Source organism: Corylus avellana, chromosome 10 (assembly GCF_965113065.1).
Source record: "Corylus avellana chromosome 10, dhCorAvel1.hap1.2, whole genome shotgun sequence".
NCBI lineage: Eukaryota > Viridiplantae > Streptophyta > Magnoliopsida > Fagales > Betulaceae > Corylus > Corylus avellana.
This window is the reverse complement of record NC_142499.1, coordinates 9,560,895-9,579,725: the sequence shown is the minus strand read 5'-3', so window position 1 is coordinate 9,579,725 and position 18,831 is coordinate 9,560,895. Positions and strand designations below refer to the sequence as shown.

The 18,831-nt window shown below is 42.4% G+C and overlaps 2 protein-coding genes and 1 non-coding gene across 3 annotated transcripts; 1 reads left to right on the top strand and 2 right to left on the bottom strand.

Annotated features, from left to right (window-relative positions):
- Positions 1–388: 388 nt before the first annotated feature.
- LOC148583323 (uncharacterized) lies at positions 389–6,150 on the bottom strand. Its single transcript, XM_088511362.1, has 5 exons — positions 5,205–6,150; positions 4,569–5,150; positions 2,107–4,100; positions 1,114–1,479; positions 389–1,030 (listed from the first exon to the last, which is right to left on the bottom strand). The coding sequence occupies exons 1-5, from the start codon at positions 6,148–6,150 to the stop codon at positions 389–391; spliced, it is 4,530 nt and encodes a 1,509-aa protein (XP_088367488.1).
- A 4,420-nt stretch (positions 6,151–10,570) lies between these two features.
- On the bottom strand, positions 10,571–10,677 carry LOC132168291 (small nucleolar RNA R71). The gene has a single exon (XR_015909403.1). It is a non-coding gene; the product is annotated as a small nucleolar RNA R71 (small nucleolar RNA).
- A 70-nt stretch (positions 10,678–10,747) lies between these two features.
- On the top strand, positions 10,748–15,652 carry LOC132169815 (uncharacterized). The gene is made up of 5 exons (XM_088511361.1): positions 10,748–11,287; positions 11,516–11,740; positions 11,924–12,043; positions 12,944–14,539; positions 15,035–15,652. Exons 1-5 carry the CDS (start codon positions 10,748–10,750, stop codon positions 15,650–15,652), a joined length of 3,099 nt encoding a protein of 1,032 aa, XP_088367487.1.
- Positions 15,653–18,831: the final 3,179 nt, after the last annotated feature.

The following is an 18,831-nucleotide window of genomic DNA, read 5'->3' as shown; positions in this document are numbered from 1 at the left end:
CTGCCAATGAAAGTCACCCAGTTTTAATTCCTTAATCAAGTGATCATGTGTTCGTCATATTAAGCCTATCAATGAATTTCAAACCACAACCGGAAAATCAATTGCATGCTCAGAATTTCTCATGTATATGCCCACACCCCCCCAACTTAATGTGCACAATGTCCTCAGTGTGTGGAAAATAACAATAAAACAGTGCAAGGGGAAAAAGAAACACTGAATCTGTCACTAAGGTGCAGAAGAAGATGCCCCGGGTGCAGGTGGCAGCCGTGCTACAATGGTGCGCAGCAGTTCTTGCTGGGCTTCAAACCGTTCATCTGCTTGGCGCCTATCCTCCGCTCTCTGAGTTGCAAGCTCAGAACGGAAGTCTTGCAACTCTTTGTGTAGGGACTCATACTGTGACATGGTCAGAGTGACTGTAGCTGCCGCTCCCATGCTGTCTCCCGGTGCTGCTGGAGCCTGGAGGTGGCTCATCGTGCACAGGCCCATCAGCGTCCCTATCAACCTCTGCTGCTATAGGTGCCCGACGTCGTCGTGGCATATGAGAATAACTATGATTCCACTGGATCAGACCAAACTGAGGATGTGTGGAAATAGGTCCATCAGCAGGGGTACCCTCTATGCCTCGAGTGTGAAAAGTCTGGGTGAGGAGAAACGGGAATGGAAGTCCCCAAGAAGCCGACCCCTGCGTGCACCTCACAATTGCCCCATCCCAAAACTTGTGCATCTGGTCCCAAATGAGCTGGGGGATGGAAATCCAATAGCCTCTCTGAAAGGCATAGAGTGCCGCAAGAAAGGGGCCGCGCCGCTGAGTCTTGTGTCCAAAGGGACACACATTTCGCTGCAAGATGAAGTCCACGAACCACAGGCGTGAAGGTAGCAGGACCTTGCTTGTAGAGTTGCGGAGGTCATCGGTGTAGCGGCCGCGGCACATATCGTCCACAATGTACTGCAGTGTGAGGTCGGCCAGCAGGTCTGAGTACCGAGGTGAGCCATCCTGAGCCAAAATGTCGGACGGGCACTCATGAGAACACTGCAAGGCAGAAGCAATGTCTTCGGCAGTCAGCTCCACGTCTATGCCCGCCACTGATGAAGAGAGGATGCCCGGTCGAGTACAATCAAAAGTAAGGTTGCCGTAAAAGTCTCGGACCAGCCCTTCGTAAGCAACGGGGCTGACGGGTTGGAACAAAGCAGTGAGGTCGCGTCATCGGCATTCTTTGACCGCCCACTTGGTGGCTGGGAGGCTATGAAAAATTGTGTCGACGGCAAAGGAGGTCTCCAAGATGAGTTTCCGTTGCCTCTTCCGGCGAGGTAACGGCTGGGGCGGGGCTTCGGGGGTGGTCTCCCGAGCAGGGGAAGAGCGGGATGTGGAAGCAGTGGCTCGAAGCATGATGCTACTTGGTTGAGGCAATTCGTCGAGCACTTAGTGGGCACTCCAAAACGGAGGGGATGGAGAACCACCTTACTTGGCTGCCCAACCCCCTGCAAAACAAAGAAAAACCAACACAGAGCAGTCCGTGGACCCACGGACTGCTGATTGCTACAAAAATTTGAATGAAAAAATGGGGACGGTAAGGTTTGGGGAGAGTGGGAACGATGGGGGAGAAAAGTGGCCGGGGAGGGGGAAAAATTATGGGGAAAGGCCGGTGGGGTGGTGGTGTGTGGTTGTGCGGCGGCCGTAGAGAGTACGGCGGTGGTGGGGTGGTGGCTGCGGGCGGGGGAGAGGCTGCTGTGGTAGGTGGGTGCGCAGTTGGGGTGTGAGCGCAGGGAAGGGGTTGCGGCGCTGGGGAAGAAAGGGGAATGGGGAAGGAAAGTGCACTGGGCCGTGACCTAAAAAGGGTCACGTGAGCCCTCTGAACGAGTGCGCTCGAGTGGCACTTAGTGTGCGCTCGATCGCACTTGCGCAGAGGGTGTCACGGCAGGGCGTGGGTACGCTCGAGCGCTCCTGAAGGTGCGCTCAAGCGTACTCGTGCATGTGTGTGTGAGTGTAGAGCTGCTGCGCTCGATCCCACTCATGGTGGGCTCTAGCGCAGGCCCGTGTTTTGGGATCGAGTACACAGTGTGTGTGCTCGAGCCCAGGGTGTCAGTGTCTCAATCAAAAAGATAGACGGGATCCGTCAAATTGACGGATTCCACGTCTGTACCTGGCTCGAGGTTCTGGATGCAGGGCTTCAACCTTTGACCGTTGACCTTGAATAGCGTGCCATCCTCTGGGTCCCGTAATTCAACGGTGCCATGGGGCGACACGGAGGTGAATATGAAGGGGCCGTCCCATCTTGAACGGAGCTTCCCAGGGAAAAGCCGGAGTCTGGAATTGAAGAGCCATACTTTCTGGTCCGGCACAAATGTTTTGGGCAAGATATGTTTGTCATGAAAAGCTTTTGTCCGCTCCTTGTAAAGGCAAGCACTATCATAGGCATCTCGCTGCATCTCCTCCAACTCTGTCAACTGAAGTTTCCGGTGAGAACCGGCTGCCTGCATGTCGAAATTGAACTGCCTGATTGCCCACAGAGCCTTGTGTTCTAATTCCATAGGGAGGTGACATGCCTTGCCATATATCAGCCGATAAGGAGACATTCCAATGGGGGTTTTGTAAGCTGTGCGGTAGGCCCATAATGCATCATTGAGGCGCAAGGACCAATCCTTACGGTCTGGCCTAACCGTCTTCTCTAGAATATGCTTAATCTCCCGGTTAGACACTTCCACTTGGCCACTTGTTTGAGGATGGTAGGGAGTGGCTACCTTATGTGTGACAGAATACTTGAGAAGCAAGGCTTTGAAAAATCGGTTGCAAAAGTGTCTACCTCCATCACTAATGATAGCCCGAGGCGTGCCAAATCTGCTGAAAATGTTGGCTTGGAGGAATTTCACTACAACCTTGCGATCATTGGTCTTTGTAGCAATGGCTTCTACCCACTTAGAAACATAATCCACTCCTACCAAAATGTACTCATACCCGCAAGATGGTGGGAAGGGTCCTATGAAGTCGATACCCCAGACATCAAAAATCTCGATGATAAGGATGGGGTTTAATGGCATCATGTCCCTCCGAGACATAGCTCCTAGGCGTTGACATCTCTCACAAGCTTGGCAGAAGTCATAGGCATTTTTGAACAAGGTGGGCCATGTGAATTCGTGTTGTAGAACCTTGGCTGCTTTCTTCTTGGCACTGAAGTGTCCTCCACAAGCTAGGGAATGACAAAAGGTAAGAATGCTGGAAAATTCACTCTCAGGGACACAACGTCGGATGATCTGGTCAGCACAATACTTGAACAACTCTGGATCTTCCCAATAATAGAATCGAACTTGCTTGAAGAAGCGATCCTTATCTTGCTTAGACCATTGAGAAGGAATCCGTCCTGTAGCTAGATAATTGACAATATCGGCATACCATGGCGGATTTCTTGGAGTAATTTCCAAGAGTTGCTCATCGGGGAATGAGTCATGAACTGGAACCGGCTGGGGTGTCTCAAATAAAATCTGTGACAGATGGTCAGCAACAACATTTTCAGTGCCCTTCTTGTCCCGAATCTCAATGTCAAATTCTTGCAGAAGTAGTATCCAGCGGATCAACCGAGGCTTTGTTTCCTTCTTGGCCAGCAGATGTCGCAGAGCAGCATGATCAGAAAAAATGATAACCTTGGATCCCAGAAGATAGGAACGGAATTTATCCAGAGCAAATACCACAGCTAGCAGTTCTTTCTCAGTGGTTGTGTAATTAACTTGAGCATCTATCAAAGTCTTGCTAGCATAATAAATGACATGAGGAAGCTTGCCTACCCGTTGTCCCAAAACTGCACCCACAGCATAGTCAGATGCATCACACATAATCTCAAAGGGTAATGACCAGTCAGATGGCTGCATGATCGGAGCAGAAGATAATAGAGACCGAAGCTGCTGGAATGCCTTCTGACATGCTTCATCAAAGTGAAAAGGGGCGTCCTTAGCAAGCAAGTTACATAAGGGCCTTGAGATTTTGCTGAAGTCTTTGATGAAACGACGATAGAAGCCGGCGTGCCCTAGGAAAGAACGGATCTGCTTCACTGAAGTGGGTGGTGGTAAATTCTCAATGAGCTCAACTTTGGCCTGGTCCACCTCAATACCTCTTCTGGACACTATATGGCCCAAAACTATCCCTTCCTGTACTATGAAGTGGCTCTTCTCCCAGCTCAAAATCAGGTTAGTTTCTTTGCAACGTTGAAGCACAAGTGACAAATTATGGAGACATTTATCAAAAGAAGATCCAAAAACAGAAAAGTCATCCATAAATACCTCCAAAAATTTTTCCACCATGTAGGAGAAGATAGACATCATACATCTTTGGAATGTGGCAGGTGCATTGCATAAGCCGAAGGGCATGCGTCGGTATGCAAAGGTGCCGAATGGACATGTGAATGTTGTCTTTTCCTGGTCTTGGGGATCAACTGCAACCTGATTATACCCGGAGTAGCCGTCAAGGAAGCAATAGTAACTTTGGCCAGCAAGACGCTCTAAAATTTGATCAATGAATGGGAGCGGGAAGTGATCCTTCCGGGTATGGGAATTGAGCTTCCGGTAGTCAATGCAGATACGCCATCCCGTGGTGGTGCGTTGTGGAACCAATTCACCCGCAGAGTTCTCAACGACGGTGATGCCGGATTTCTTTGGAACCACTTGAGTGGGGCTCACCCATTTGCTATCTGAGATGGGGTAGATGATGCCTGCATCAAGTAGCTTGACTACCTCTTTCATTACTACCTCCTTCATCTTGGGATTCAACCGGCGCTGTGCCTCACGGGAGGGTCGAGCATCTTCTTCCAAATGGATCCGGTGCATACAGATAGAGGGGTCAATGCCCTTCAAATCTACCACGGTCCAACCAATAGCCTCTTTATACTCCTTTAACACTGCGAGCAGATGGTCCTCTTGGTCTTTTTGCAAGTCTGAAGCAATGATAACCGGTAAGGTGTTGTTAGACCCCAAGAATGCATACTTGAGCTTTGCTGGCAGGGGCTTCAACTCAAGCTTTGGTGGAGACAGCAGAGATGGGACAGGAGGAGTGCTGGCTGTCGCAGGTTGGGGCTCCTTGATTACTCTCCAAGGATGGAAATCTGCACTTGCAGCTGTTTCGATCAAATCATGGACCTCTTGAATGTACTGGTCGGTGTTGAATTCTTCAAAGTCGAAGTAATTCAGGCATGCTTCCACTGGATCCTTCGTCAGGAGACTGGGTAGTGAATCTTCTACATATCCTTCAATGCTGTCCAAAAAGAAACACTCATTCTGATCAGGAGCATGGTGAAATGCAGTAAAGATATTCAACCTAACCTTCATATTGCCAAATGAGATCTCCATGACTCCAGTTCGACAGTTGATACATGCATTTGCTGTGGCTAAGAATGGACGCCCAAGGATGACAGGAACCAGCTTCTCACGATTGGGCACAGGCTCAGTATCAAGCACTATGAAGTCAACTGGGAAGAAAAATTTATCCACCTGGATGATCACATCTTCTACAATCCCTCTAGGCTTCTTAATTGACTGATCAGCTAGTTGCAAAATCACTGTGGTGGGCTTCAGCTCCCCTAGGCCAAGCTGCTGATATACTGAATAGGGAAGTAAATTCACACCAGCTCCCAGATCTAAGAGTGCCCGATCAATCTCGTTTTTTCCGATGATGCAGGAAATCGTAGGAGCCCCGGGGTCCTTGAACTTTGGAGGAGTGTTGTGCTTAATCAGGGAACTTACTTGCTCTGTCAGAAGGACCTTCTTGGGGATGTTATTTCTGGTCTTCCTCTTTTGAGTACACAAGTCTTTAAGGAACTTGGCATAGGCAGGCACTTGTGCAATGGCATCTAGGAGGGGAAGATTGATTTTGACTTGTTTGAACATCTCCATCATTCCTTGTATTTTCTCTCCTTGTTTCCCAAAGTGGGAAGGTGCCTTGAGACGTTCTGGGAAGGGGGCCCGTGGCTCATATGGGATCTCTGGAGTGGGTGCCGCTGATGACGAAACCTCATTGCTTGCCTGCTTGCTATTATCATTCTGTAGATTCTGTACAACCTCCGTGTGCTCATCATTTTTCTCCTCCACATGATTGTCAATTATTCTGCCGCTTCTCAAGGTGGTGATGGCTTGAACTTGCTGATGGTAAGAAGTGCCCTCATCCACCATGAAGTGCCCCTTAGGGTTTACCACCGGCTGACTTGGAAGCTTGCCTTCGTCCCTTCTGTTGATGGTGTTGGCAAGTTGTCCGACTTGAGCTTCTAGCTTGGCAATGGATTGGGAATGTGAGTTGACTCTTTCTTCTTGAGATTTGATTGACTGCTTGATCTCGCTGGTCAGCTCATTTACTGCTTTTATAATCCGATCCTCAAAATTGGACTCTAGGGGAGCCTGATAGTGCTGCTGTGGAGGCCGGTAAGTAGAATGAGATTGGTAGGGCTGCCTGTTGGATTGAGATTGATTATGTGGCCCTGGGCTGAGTTGCCTGAACTTGAAGTCTTCCATGAGAAATTTGGATGATTTCTCCACCCGGGGTTGTAAGTATTGGAGTACGGATCATTACCCGGTCTGGAGAAAGTTGCATTTACCTACTCATTTGCAATATCAGTGTAATTTCCAGTAATAGGGTAGTTATTTACATGATGCATAGGACTAGAACAGAATGAACATGACTCAGTGTGTGTGTGAGCAACATTAGGAGCTAAACCGGCAGTCAACAGAACTTGATCTAGCTTCTTTGTGATGGCCTCAACCACTTGGTTCGCCATGTTTGGGGAATGGCCTGCTTCATACAAACTTTCTGTCTTGAGTGCTTTAGGTAGTGGTGCCCTCCGTCTGGTAGAAACTTGCTGAAGAGAATTGTCACTCAAGTTTTCAAACATAGACCATGCTTCATCTTCGCTTTTTAACATGAATGTCCCCCCACATAATGCATCTACCATTTTTCTATTGGATTCGGTCAGGCCATCATAAAAACACTACACTAGCTGCCATTTTGGGACAGCGTGGTGTGGACATGATCTAAGCAAGCTCTGCAACCTATCCCAAGTTTCATGGAAATCTTCTCCCTCATACTGGGAGAAAGTAGTGATGGCTCTCCTAGTATCATTGGTCATTCCTATGGGAAAATACTTCTTAAGAAATTCTTGCTGTAATTGAGCCCAAGAAGTAATAGAGTTAGGTGTTAAGGATTGAAACCAATGTTTGGCTTTTTCCTTGAGGGAGAAAGGAAAAAGACGCATCCTTAGGGCATCCTCAGTGAATCCATTCATTTTAGTAGTATCACAAATTGCTTCAAAATCACTGAGGAAGTCATAAGGATTTTCAGTGTTAAGCCTTAAGAAAGAAGGTAAACTCCGTATGGTGCTGGGCTTAATTTCATAATGGGTTGCCGTAATTTCAGGCAACCGGAGACATGTGGGAGTAGTGTAAGTGGTTGGCAGGTAGTGATCCTGCAAACCTACGTGATTACCATCTCCCATGGTCTCAGTGGAACGCTCTTCTAGCAAATTAGGGGTCCCTTGGGATCTAATTTGTCTAAGAGTGCGTTCAATTTCAAGGTCGCACGAAATTAATGGAAAAGATAAAGAACGACGACCTAGCATAAACTAAACATAAATTAAAAAGAAAACAGGAAAAAAATTAAGCTAAAACAGAAACAAACAAGCTCACAAACGGCCTTAGATCACTTAAGATTCTGGATGCAGGATGCCGCAAGTGCGCCCGATCGCACGGCAGGGTGCACTCTAGCATACTGCCGTAGGTGGGTGCGTGCGCAGGAGTGGAAGGCTCGAGCGTTGCTAGCTGGGATCCTGCTGAAGTGCGGCCGTGCGCTCGATCGCACACGGGCTGCGCTCGATCGCAGTTACAGAGAAGGCAGCTTACGGACCTGTTTGCAGTTTCTAAAAAAATAAAATCAACACAAAACCAAAATTAAAAATTAGCAACTTAAAACAGGGAAATAAACTATTAAGCTAAAATTAATCTCTAAAATTTGACAATAAACCGTTAAGGTATGTTGTTATGATTTGGTGAGTGTGAATTCCCAAACCTTAGTACCTTTATCCTTAGATTTACTTATTTTATTTAGTTTATGTTTATCCTTTAATTTTCAAAACTCAAAAATCAAAAACCCTTTTGGAACTAGATTAGGATTTAATTAGTTTAGATATAAATTGCTCTTTCAAAAATACAATTCTCTGTGGGATCGACCTCGCACTTGCAGTCCATTAAACTACAATTGATTCGTGCACTTGCGAGTTAAATAAATTTTTGATGTGTGCCAAATATTGCATATTTGGACCCCTTAATTTACTTGTGTTAATCCTTTAGCTGTGTTATTATCTGATGTTCTGTGTTAGTTTTGTGTTTTTAGTATTTTGTAGGTGTTGAAGAAAAACTACTTTTTGGAAGAAAACATACTTTGAGAAGACCTAGCTGATGTGGTTAAGTTTAACAAAATCCAAGAAATGGGTAAATCGGATTAAGGATAAGATTGGATAAAATTTCGAATTGGATTCAAATTCAGATTCTACACGTCTCAGTATTTTGACCATAACTTTTCGTTCACATATCCGATTGAGGTGATTCAAGTGGCGTTGGAAAGCTAACTCAAAATAATATAATTCATTGTGAAATAGGATTTTCCTAATTCGGACGTTTACTATTCCAAAATCGTCCCGTAATTAAATGGTACAAACCTGGACGAATTGTATCCGATTTCAACTTGTAAAACCCTAAGTTTTAGGTCTATAAATAGGGAATTATCAGATTAGTTGAGGGGGCTACGAATTTGAAGATTGCAGAGGAGAAAGAAGAGAGTTTAAGGTTTTCCTAACTTTTGAATCTCTACTTTGTGATTCTTATTTGTAAGTACTCGATTTTACATTATGAATTCAATCAATTTTGTTTTGTCTTTCAATAACATGAGAGGCTAAACCTTCAACTAAGGTTGAAGATGAAGCCTCACTTATGATTAGCAACTTTGTTTCATGTATGTAATATTTCCCAATTTAATGGTTTAATTGCTCTATTGTTTTACTTCTAATCAATTGGATTGAATAACTCTTGGATATCTTTTGTGATTCAAGGATACACTTGATGATTTAAGATTATTCAATACAATTGATTGCTTGGTTTTCTTTGTTAAAAATTGGATTTCCTCTGTGATTTATTCTCTGGATACAATTGATGTTTTGATAAAGATTGGATATTTTCTTGTGATTTACGGATACAGTTAATGATTTGATCGAATATTGGATTTCTTTTGTGATTTGGGTTATGAATGGATACATGGGATCTTTTGATTAATTCTTTGAAGCAATAGTAAAACAAACTTAAGATTTATATGTGAGAACTTTGGAGAATATTATAGATCATGAAATTATGTTGTTATAAATTTGTGAGTGCGGATTCCGAAACCTTAGTGCTTCGTTATAAGATTTCAATTACTTTAAATTGCTCATGCTTTGGCTTTTTCATTCAAACAAAAAAAACTCTCAAAAATTTGGAACTAGACTAGGGTTTAATTAATTTAGATTTAAAATTGCTTTCAAGAATACAATTCCCTGTGGGTTCGACCTCGCACTTGCAATCCATTAACTACAATTGATTCGTGCACTTGCGAGTTAAATAAATTTGCACAACAAGTTTTTGGCGCCGTTGCCGAGGAATTGTTTATTTTTTGGAACCAATTTATTTCTAGATCGGTTTTATTCTTCTACTAGTTATAATTAGGATTTTATTTTTCTGCAATTTGTTTTGTTTTATTTGTGTTACTAATACAAATAAAAAAAAAAAAAAAAAAGATTTTTCTTTTTGTTTTTTGTTGTTGTTTTGTTTGTGTTACAGCCCTGCTACGATCGAGCACACTTGTGGCCAAGACAGCAACTGCAATAGTTCAGTAGATTTTTGCCAAAATCTTTTGGTCCTTTTTTGTGAGTTTTTAGTTTCTGTTTAAATTAATTTCTGCTTGCAATTGTGTTTAGTTAGTTTAATATAATTTAATTTAGTTCAATTCATTTCAGTTTTTAGTTTGTTAGTTTGTTAGTTTGTTAGGTTGTTAGTTCCTTTTTGCATGTTCGGTCGTAGATTTTTAAATCAGGAGTTAAACACTTTTGATCCCGAAATTGAAAGAACGGCGAGAGAGAATCTAAGACAGCCACCAAACTCACCCACCAATTCTCAAAGTTCCGAGTCTGATTCGGAAAAGTCTGTTAAGATGGGAGAACGAAATCAACCTAGATCCCTCAGGGAGCTGTTCGTACCCAATATTACCAACACACCATCGTGTATAGTGTTGCCAGCTACTCGCTTCGAGCTGAAGCCGAGTACAATAGGCCACCTTCCTGCATTTAGAGGATTAGAGAATGAGGATCCATATGTTCATGTGAGGATTTTTTTGGAAATTTGCGACATTGTTAATACACAAAATGCCCCAGCAGAAGCGGTGCGCCTTCGGTTATTCCCTCTGTCCCTACATGATAGGGCGAAATCCTGGCTACTCAACAATAGACCTGGATCTATCACTTCTTGGGATATGTTGCAAAGCAAGTTTTACCACAAGTTCTTCCCAATTTCCAAAATCAATGCCCTCCGTCTACAGATCACCAATTTCAGACAAAAAGAAGGGGAAAGATTCACCGATAGCTGGGAGAAGTTTAAAGAGCTTACTATAAAATGCCCACCCCACGGGTTTGAGAATGAGGTGCTAGTTCAAATTTTCTACAGGGGACTAACACCAAGTGAGCGAAACTCGCTTGAGACGATGAATGGTAGAGAATTCTTAAGTCTTACTGGGGATGAAGCTTATAAAACTTTGGATGAAATGGCTGAACGAGCGCAACAATGGGATTTTCAAGATAGTTGGGACAGACAACAACCCGCTCCCAAGACAGGAAGCATCTATGAGGTGAGGAACGATGCTGAATTAAGGGAGGAGTTCAAGGTTCTCAGGCGTCAGTTTGACACTATGGTCCTAAACAAACCAGTGAATGCAGCAGATACTTACCACGTTGATGCATGCGGGTTATGTGATAGTCCAACGCACTTCACTCAAAACTGCCCAACTCTGTCAACAGAGTACCCAATTGAGCAAGTCAATGCCTTCAATGAGTACAAAAAACCCACCACTGGGCTGTTTTCCGAAACTTACAATCCAGGGTGGCGGAATCACCCTAATTTCTCTTGGAAGCAGAATCAACCACTGAACCAGAGAGATACATCCATTCAAGCTCAGAATCAGTTCAGGCCATCTCACCAAACTCAACCTCCTGCTTATCAATCCACCACTCAAGGGCCACAGCCTGCACCACAGTCATCACTGGAAGACATGATGAAAGCATTCATGCAATCAATGGATACGAACATACAAGATATGAAGAATGCTACCATGAGCAACTCCCAAGCTATACAAGAGCTCAAGAATTCCAACTCCCAATCTGTACAAGAGCTAAAAGGTTTCACCAACCAAGCTGTACAGGAGCTGAGGAATTCCAACATGGCTAATGGCAGAGACATACAAGAACTTAAGCAGGCCATGATCAAGGTAGAAGGACAAGTTGGCCATATAGCAAATCAAGTGGGGGAAAGAGAAAGAGGGAAGTTCCCTAGTCAACCTGTGCCTAACCCAAAAGGGCAATTTGTGATTGGAAGTTCCTCTGCCTCTACGCATGGTCAGGATCATGTACAAGCCATCACCACTTTGAGGTCAGGCAAACAGGTGGATAATCAAGTGGTCATGCCTGAAGAGGCCACTAAGGTTGCAGAAGAGAAGGAAAACCTGGACAAGCCTGCGGAAGACACAGGACTGGACATTGCCATTCCGATTACTGAGGATCCTTCCAAAAAGTATATACCCAAAGCTCCATATCCAGAAAGACTGAAACCGCCAAAGAAGAGCTCGAAGTTCGATGATATTTTGGAAGTGTTCAAGCAAGTGCAGATAAACATTCCATTCCTAGATGCCATCCAGCAAGTGCCTTCTTATGCCAAATTTCTGAAGGATTTGGTCACCATCAAGAGAAAGACGAACGTCCCCAAGAAAGCTTTCCTGACTGAGCAGGTCAGCTCTATCTTGCAATACAAGATGCCTGTAAAGTATAAGGACCCTGGATGTCCTACCATTGCTTGCAAGATTGGTGACAATCGAGTTGAGAAAGCTCTGTTGGATTTGGGGGCCAGTGTAAATCTACTGCCATATTCAGTATTTGTTCAGTTGGGATTGGGAGAGTTGAAATCCACTTCAATTACACTTCAGTTGGCTGACAGATCTGTGAAGGTTCCAAGGGGAATTATTGAAGACGTGCTGATCAAAGTTGATAAGTTCTACTACCCTGTGGACTTCATTGTCTTAGATACAGAGACGGAAAATGCAGAAATTCAAGTTCCAATCATATTAGGGCGTCCCTTTTTAGCAACAGCTAATGCCCTAATCAACTGTAGAACTGGAGTCATGAAGATATCATTTGGAAACATGACAGTGGAACTGAACATCTTTGATATCAGCAAGCAGCCATTTGAGTATGAGGAGGTCAGAAGCACATGCTTAATTGAGGAGATAGTAGAGAAAACTGTCAATGAACCAGATATTGAAGACCCCTTGGGAGAATGCCTGATTGGACTGGGAAGTGACATGGCACTGGACACTTTATTGGAACAAGCTGACGCCTTGTTAGACTCAACTCCTGAGATAAAGACGGAGACTACAGAAATTACTTTGACATCGTCCCCTGATCCATCTTCATTAGCAGCTGAGCCTGTCAAGCGGGAGTTGAAGCCTCTACCAGACACCCTGAAGTACAAGTATCTGGATCCTATAGAATCTCTGCCTGTGATCATTGCTGCCGATTTGGATAGTGATCAGGAACATGAGCTGCTAGAAGTTTTGAGAGAGCATAAAGAAGCAATCGGGTGGTCAATAGAAGATATCAAAGGAATCAGCCCTGCAATTGTGATGCATAAGATTCATCTGGAAGAAAATGCTAAAACTTCTCGCGAGCCACATAGACGGTTGAATCCGGCCATGCAAGAGGTAGTTCGAGCAGAGGTAATTAAACTTCTGGATGCGGGAATCATATACCCAATCTCTGACAGCAAATGGGTGAGTCCCATTCATGTGGTGCCAAAGAAGGCAGGGATTACAGTTATCAAGAACAAGGAAAATGAGTTGGTCCCCACTCGTGTGCAGTCAGGATGGAGAGTGTGCATTGACTACAGGAAGTTAAATGCCGTGACAAGAAAAGACCATTTTCCTCTACCTTTCATCGATCAGATGTTGGAGAGATTGGAAGGCCATGAGTACTACTGTTTCCTTGATGGTTACTCCGGCTACAACCAAATTCCACTGGACCCCGAAGATCAAGAGAAGACTACTTTCACTTGTCCGTTCGGTACATTTGCCTATCGCCGTATGCCGTTTGGATTGTGCAATGCACCCGCCACTTTTCAGCGATGTATGATCAGCATCTTTTCAGATATGGTTGAACGTCACCTGGAGATCTTCATGGATGACTTCTCAGTCTTTGGTTCATCATTTAGGGAATGTCTACATCATCTCACATTGGTGCTGGTACGGTGCAAGGAGAAGAATTTGGTTCTGAATTGGGAAAAATGCCACTTCATGGTGAAACAAGGAATTGTTTTAGGGCATGTAATTTCCCACAAAGGTATCGAGGTTGACAGAGCTAAGGTTGATCTGATATCTAACCTTCCGCCCCCGCGGACAGTTAAGGAGGTTCGGTCATTTCTGGGACATGCTGGGTTCTACAGAAGATTCATCAAGGACTTCAGCAAGATAGCAAGACCTCTATGTAATCTATTGGCAAAAGATGTTCCTTTTGACTTCAATGACAAGTGCCAGACAGCCTTTGAGATTCTGAAAAAGACCTTAACTTCTACACCAATCATTCAGCCACCTAATTGGGGGGTTCCGTTCGAGATAATGTGTGATGCCTCTGATTATGCTGTGGGAGCCGTTTTGGGTCAGCGAGTAGAGAAGATTCCACATGTCATATACTATGCCAGCAAGACTCTGAATGATGCACAACTTAACTACTCCACTACTGAAAAGGAGTTGTTAGCTGTAGTGTTTGCTCTGGATAAGTTTAGATCTTACTTGCTAGGATCTAAAGTCTTAGTCTACTCTGATCATGCTGCGTTGAAATATCTATTGTCAAAGAAAGATGCTAAATCTTGTCTCATCCGGTGGATTCTATTGCTACAAGAGTTTGATATTGAAATTCGGGACAAGAAGGGTTCCGAGAATGTGGTAGCTGATCATCTATCCAGGCTGGTTGTGGACTTTAATGAAAATGCTGTGCCGATTGCTGAGACATTTCCTGATGAACAACTTATGTACATCTCTGAAAATTCTGCACCATGGTTCGCAGACATAGTGAACTACCTTGTCACTGCCCAGATGCCATCACATTGGACCAGGCAAGATAGATCAAAATTCTTGGCTGGGGTGAAGTACTTCTTTTGGGATGATCCTTACCTGTTCAAATACTGCCCAGATCAGATTATAAGGAGATGCATTCCTGAAAATGACCAGCAAAATGTCCCATCTTTTTGCCATGATCATGCATGTGGAGGCCACTTCAGTTCTAAAAAGACCGCGGCGAAGATTCTTCAAAGTGGATTCTATTGGCCCTCTATTTTTCGTGATGCCCATGCCTACTGTTCAGCCTGTGATAGATGCCAGAAGTTGGGGAGCATTGGAAGAAGGAATATGATGCCGCTGAACCCGATCCTTATTGTGGAGCTGTTTGATGTTTGGGGCATTGATTTCATGGGTCCCTTCCCTAATTCTTATGGGTATCTTTTCATCCTTGTGGCGGTGGATTATGTTTCCAAGTGGGTGGAGGCTATTGCCTGCAAGACTAATGATCACAGAGTCGTGTTGCAATTTTTGAAGGAAAATGTGTTCGCACGTTTTGGGACACCACGTGCCATCATCAGTGATAGGGGGAAGCATTTCTGCAACCGATATTTTGAGCAACTCATGAAGAAGTATGGTATTACTCATAAAGTTGCAACTCCCTACCATCCTCAGACAAGTGGGCAAGTTGAGATATCCAACAGAGAAATCAAGAGGATATTAGAAAAGACGGTGAACCTGACAAGGAAGGACTGGTCTCTTCGACTCAATGACGCTCTGTGGGCATACCGGACTGCATTCAAGACTCCAATTGGCATGTCTCCCTACCGACTCGTGTATGGCAAGGCTTGTCACCTCCCTGTGGAATTGGAGCACCGGGCTTATTGGGCTATAAAGCAGCTAAATTTCAACCTCACCAAGGCTGGTGAGCAAAGGAAGTTACAGCTAGATGAATTAGAAGAATTGAGGAATGATGCCTACAACTGTGCCAAGCTATACAAAGATCAGATGAAGAAGATCCATGACCAAAACATTTTGAGAAGATCATTTGAAGTTGGTCAAAAAGTCCTCCTTTACAACTCACGTCTGCATCTGTTTCCAGGAAAGCTCAAATCCCGATGGACTGGACCATTCATAGTGCGTGCAGTTTCTACTCATGGAGCCATCGAAATCCAGGATCCTAAGAATGGAAGTGCTCTCAAGGTCAATGGTCAGCGGTTGAAGCCATTCTTGGAACTGGAAATTTCGGAGAGTGAGGAATTGCCTTTGGAAGATCCTACGTCGTCTACTTAATCATCAGCGGTGAAAAGTCTGGCTGAAGACTGTAAACTTAGCGCTTATGGGAGGTATTCCTTTTTCTTTGGTATTTTTAGTCATTTTTTGTGTTGTTTCGTCTATCTTCATTTTTGTTTTATTTTTGTGTTTTTCAGGACATGTGTTATTATGAGTAAGTTTGGGGGTCGTCTCTTTGCTCACTCTGGTTCCTTATACCTCTTGGTATTGTGTTTCTGCCTACATTGAGGACAATGTGTGATTCAAGTTTGGGGGTATGGAAAAACACTTTGTCTATCTTTGTCTATTTATTTTTGTTTTTATTTGTTTAGTTTTATTTGTCTTTTTGTGTTAAAAAAAAAAAAAAATTAAAATTATGCTATGTTTTTGTCAAGTTTGAGTTAAACTGTGACTGTGGTTTGCATTTCATTAGCTTTCTTAAAGGGTTGAACACATCATTATGTCATTTGGAGTCTGAGTCCTTTGACTTATTTTTGGGTAAAAGAGATTTCACTTGTTTTGAGATAAATTTTTATGAGCACATTAGTATGTTTTCTGTGAGGTATGATGTTTGAGCTTAAGCTTTTTCTCTTTGAGATTTGTTGGATGACCTATTGATGAATAACCATTGGCTTGCAAGATATAAAAAAATAAAAAAGTAAATAAATAAATAAAAAGATAAGGAAAAAGAAAAGAAAGATCATGTTGAGTTTTTCGCTGAGTAACCGGACCTCTTGCCTCATTAAGCATTGAGTGTTCGTGTCAAAAGGTGTGAAATTCAATATTGATTTAAGATATGGTTAGTCTGGCTTCGTAGCCTTTTTGACTTAAGTTACTAAGCCCTTAGAGATGTTTTACATCTAGTGCCCTAAAGCCACCTGGCTTGGGAGTCATTGGCCTAACACTTGTTACATAGGTCAATTAGAAAGCTTAAGGGAGTTAGACACTACAAAGCCTGTTAAAAAAAAAAAAAAAAATTGCATATCTTGCCTTGGTTGTTTCATCTGTTAGGGATTCTTACAAATTTTATGGAACTTGCCTTGAGTTTAAGCTGAAAGCTTCATGATTGTATGCTAATTACACTTTACACATTTCAGAACATATGAAGTCTAAATTGTTCATTTATGAGTGGTTTGATTCTGGATTTCCTTTTGATAGTGATGATGGTGTTTGTCTTTTTAAGTTTGCTCATGAATAAGAACCATGGTTTATGTGAAACTGCTTTCTTGTTAACAACATAGTACTACAATGTTTGTGAGTATCATTCCTGTTAAGCCCTCACGAGACTTCACTCGTCCACTAGGGATGCCTAGGGGTTTAAAAGGCTTGTTGCATATGCTAAATGCAATCGTCTCTCCCACGAAAGAGGATTTATGTTTTGTTTTGTTTTGTTTTCATTCTATTTTTCGTTTTGTTTTGCTAAGGGACTAGCAAAAGTTAAGTTTGGGGGTGTTTGATGTATGCCAAATATTGCATATTTGGACCCCTTAATTTACTTGTGTTAATCCTTTAGCTGTGTTATTATCTGATGTTCTGTGTTAGTTTTGTGTTTTTAGTATTTTGTAGGTGTTGAAGAAAAACTACTTTTTGGAAGAAAACATACTTTGAGAAGACCTAGCTGATGTGGTTAAGTTTAACAAAATCCAAGAAATGGGTAAATCGGATTAAGGATAAGATTGGATAAAATTTCGAATTGGATTCAAATTCAGATTCTACACGTCTCAGTATTTTGACCATAACTTTTCGCTCACATATCCGATTGAGGTGATTCAAGTGGCGTTGGAAAGCTAACTCAAAATACTATAATTCATTGTGAAATAGGATTTTCCTAATTCGGACGTTTACTATTCCAAAATCGTCCCGTAATTAAATGGTACAAACCTGGACGAATTGTATCCGATTTCAACTTGTAAAACCCTAAGTTTTAGGTCTATAAATAGGGAATTATCAGATTAGTTGAGGGGGCTACGAATTTGAAGATTGCAGAGGAGAAAGAAGAGAGTTTAAGGTTTTCCTAACTTTTGAATCTCTACTTTGTGATTCTTATTTGTAAGTACTCGATTTTACATTATGAATTCAATCAATTTTGTTTTGTCTTTCAATAACATGAGAGGCTAAACCTTCAACTAAGGTTGAAGATGAAGCCTCACTTATGATTAGCAACTTTGTTTCATGTATGTAATATTTCCCAATTTAATGGTTTAATTGCTCTATTGTTTTACTTCTAATCAATTGGATTGAATAACTCTTGGATATCTTTTGTGATTCAAGGATACACTTGATGATTTAAGATTATTCAATACAATTGATTGCTTGGTTTTCTTTGTTAAAAATTGGATTTCCTCTGTGATTTATTCTCTGGATACAATTGATGTTTTGATAAAGATTGGATATTTTCTTGTGATTTACGGATACAGTTAATGATTTGATCGAATATTGGATTTCTTTTGTGATTTGGGTTATGAATGGATACATGGGATCTTTTGATTAATTCTTTGAAGCAATAGTAAAACAAACTTAAGATTTATATGTGAGAACTTTGGAGAATATTATAGATCATGAAATTATGTTGTTATGAATTTGTGAGTGCGGATTCCGAAACCTTAGTGCTTCGTTATAAGATTTCAATCACTTTAAATTGCTCATGCTTTGGCTTTTTCATTCAAACAAAAAAAACTCTCAAAAATTTGGAACTAGACTAGGGTTTAATTAATTTAGATTTAAAATTGCTTTCAAGAATACAATTCCCTGTGGGTTCGACCTCGCACTTGCAATCCATTAACTACAATTGATTCGTGCACTTGCGAGTTAAATAAATTTGCACAACAAAGCAGTCCCCGGCAACGGCGCCAAAAGTTGATGTGGTATTTTTGTGACCAAAAATATCAATTATAAAAATAACCCCTCGCAATAGAACGAATCCCGTAGGATAGGGCTATATTGAGGGTGTCGAACCTCAAGGACTGCAGGAATTTTATTATCAAAATTTGAAAGATTAAAATTAACTTAATTGAAAAGAGTGATTTGTTTGTGTGAATTTGAAGTGCATAAAATAAACGGAAATTAAAGGAAGTAAATATATGAGAGAGAGAGTAGGGTATTGACTTCACCACAATCCGCACATCAATGGTTAACCATATTTAATTCTAGCAATTCATTCTATGCATGTTATAATTTCAACAAGAAAACATATAAAAATA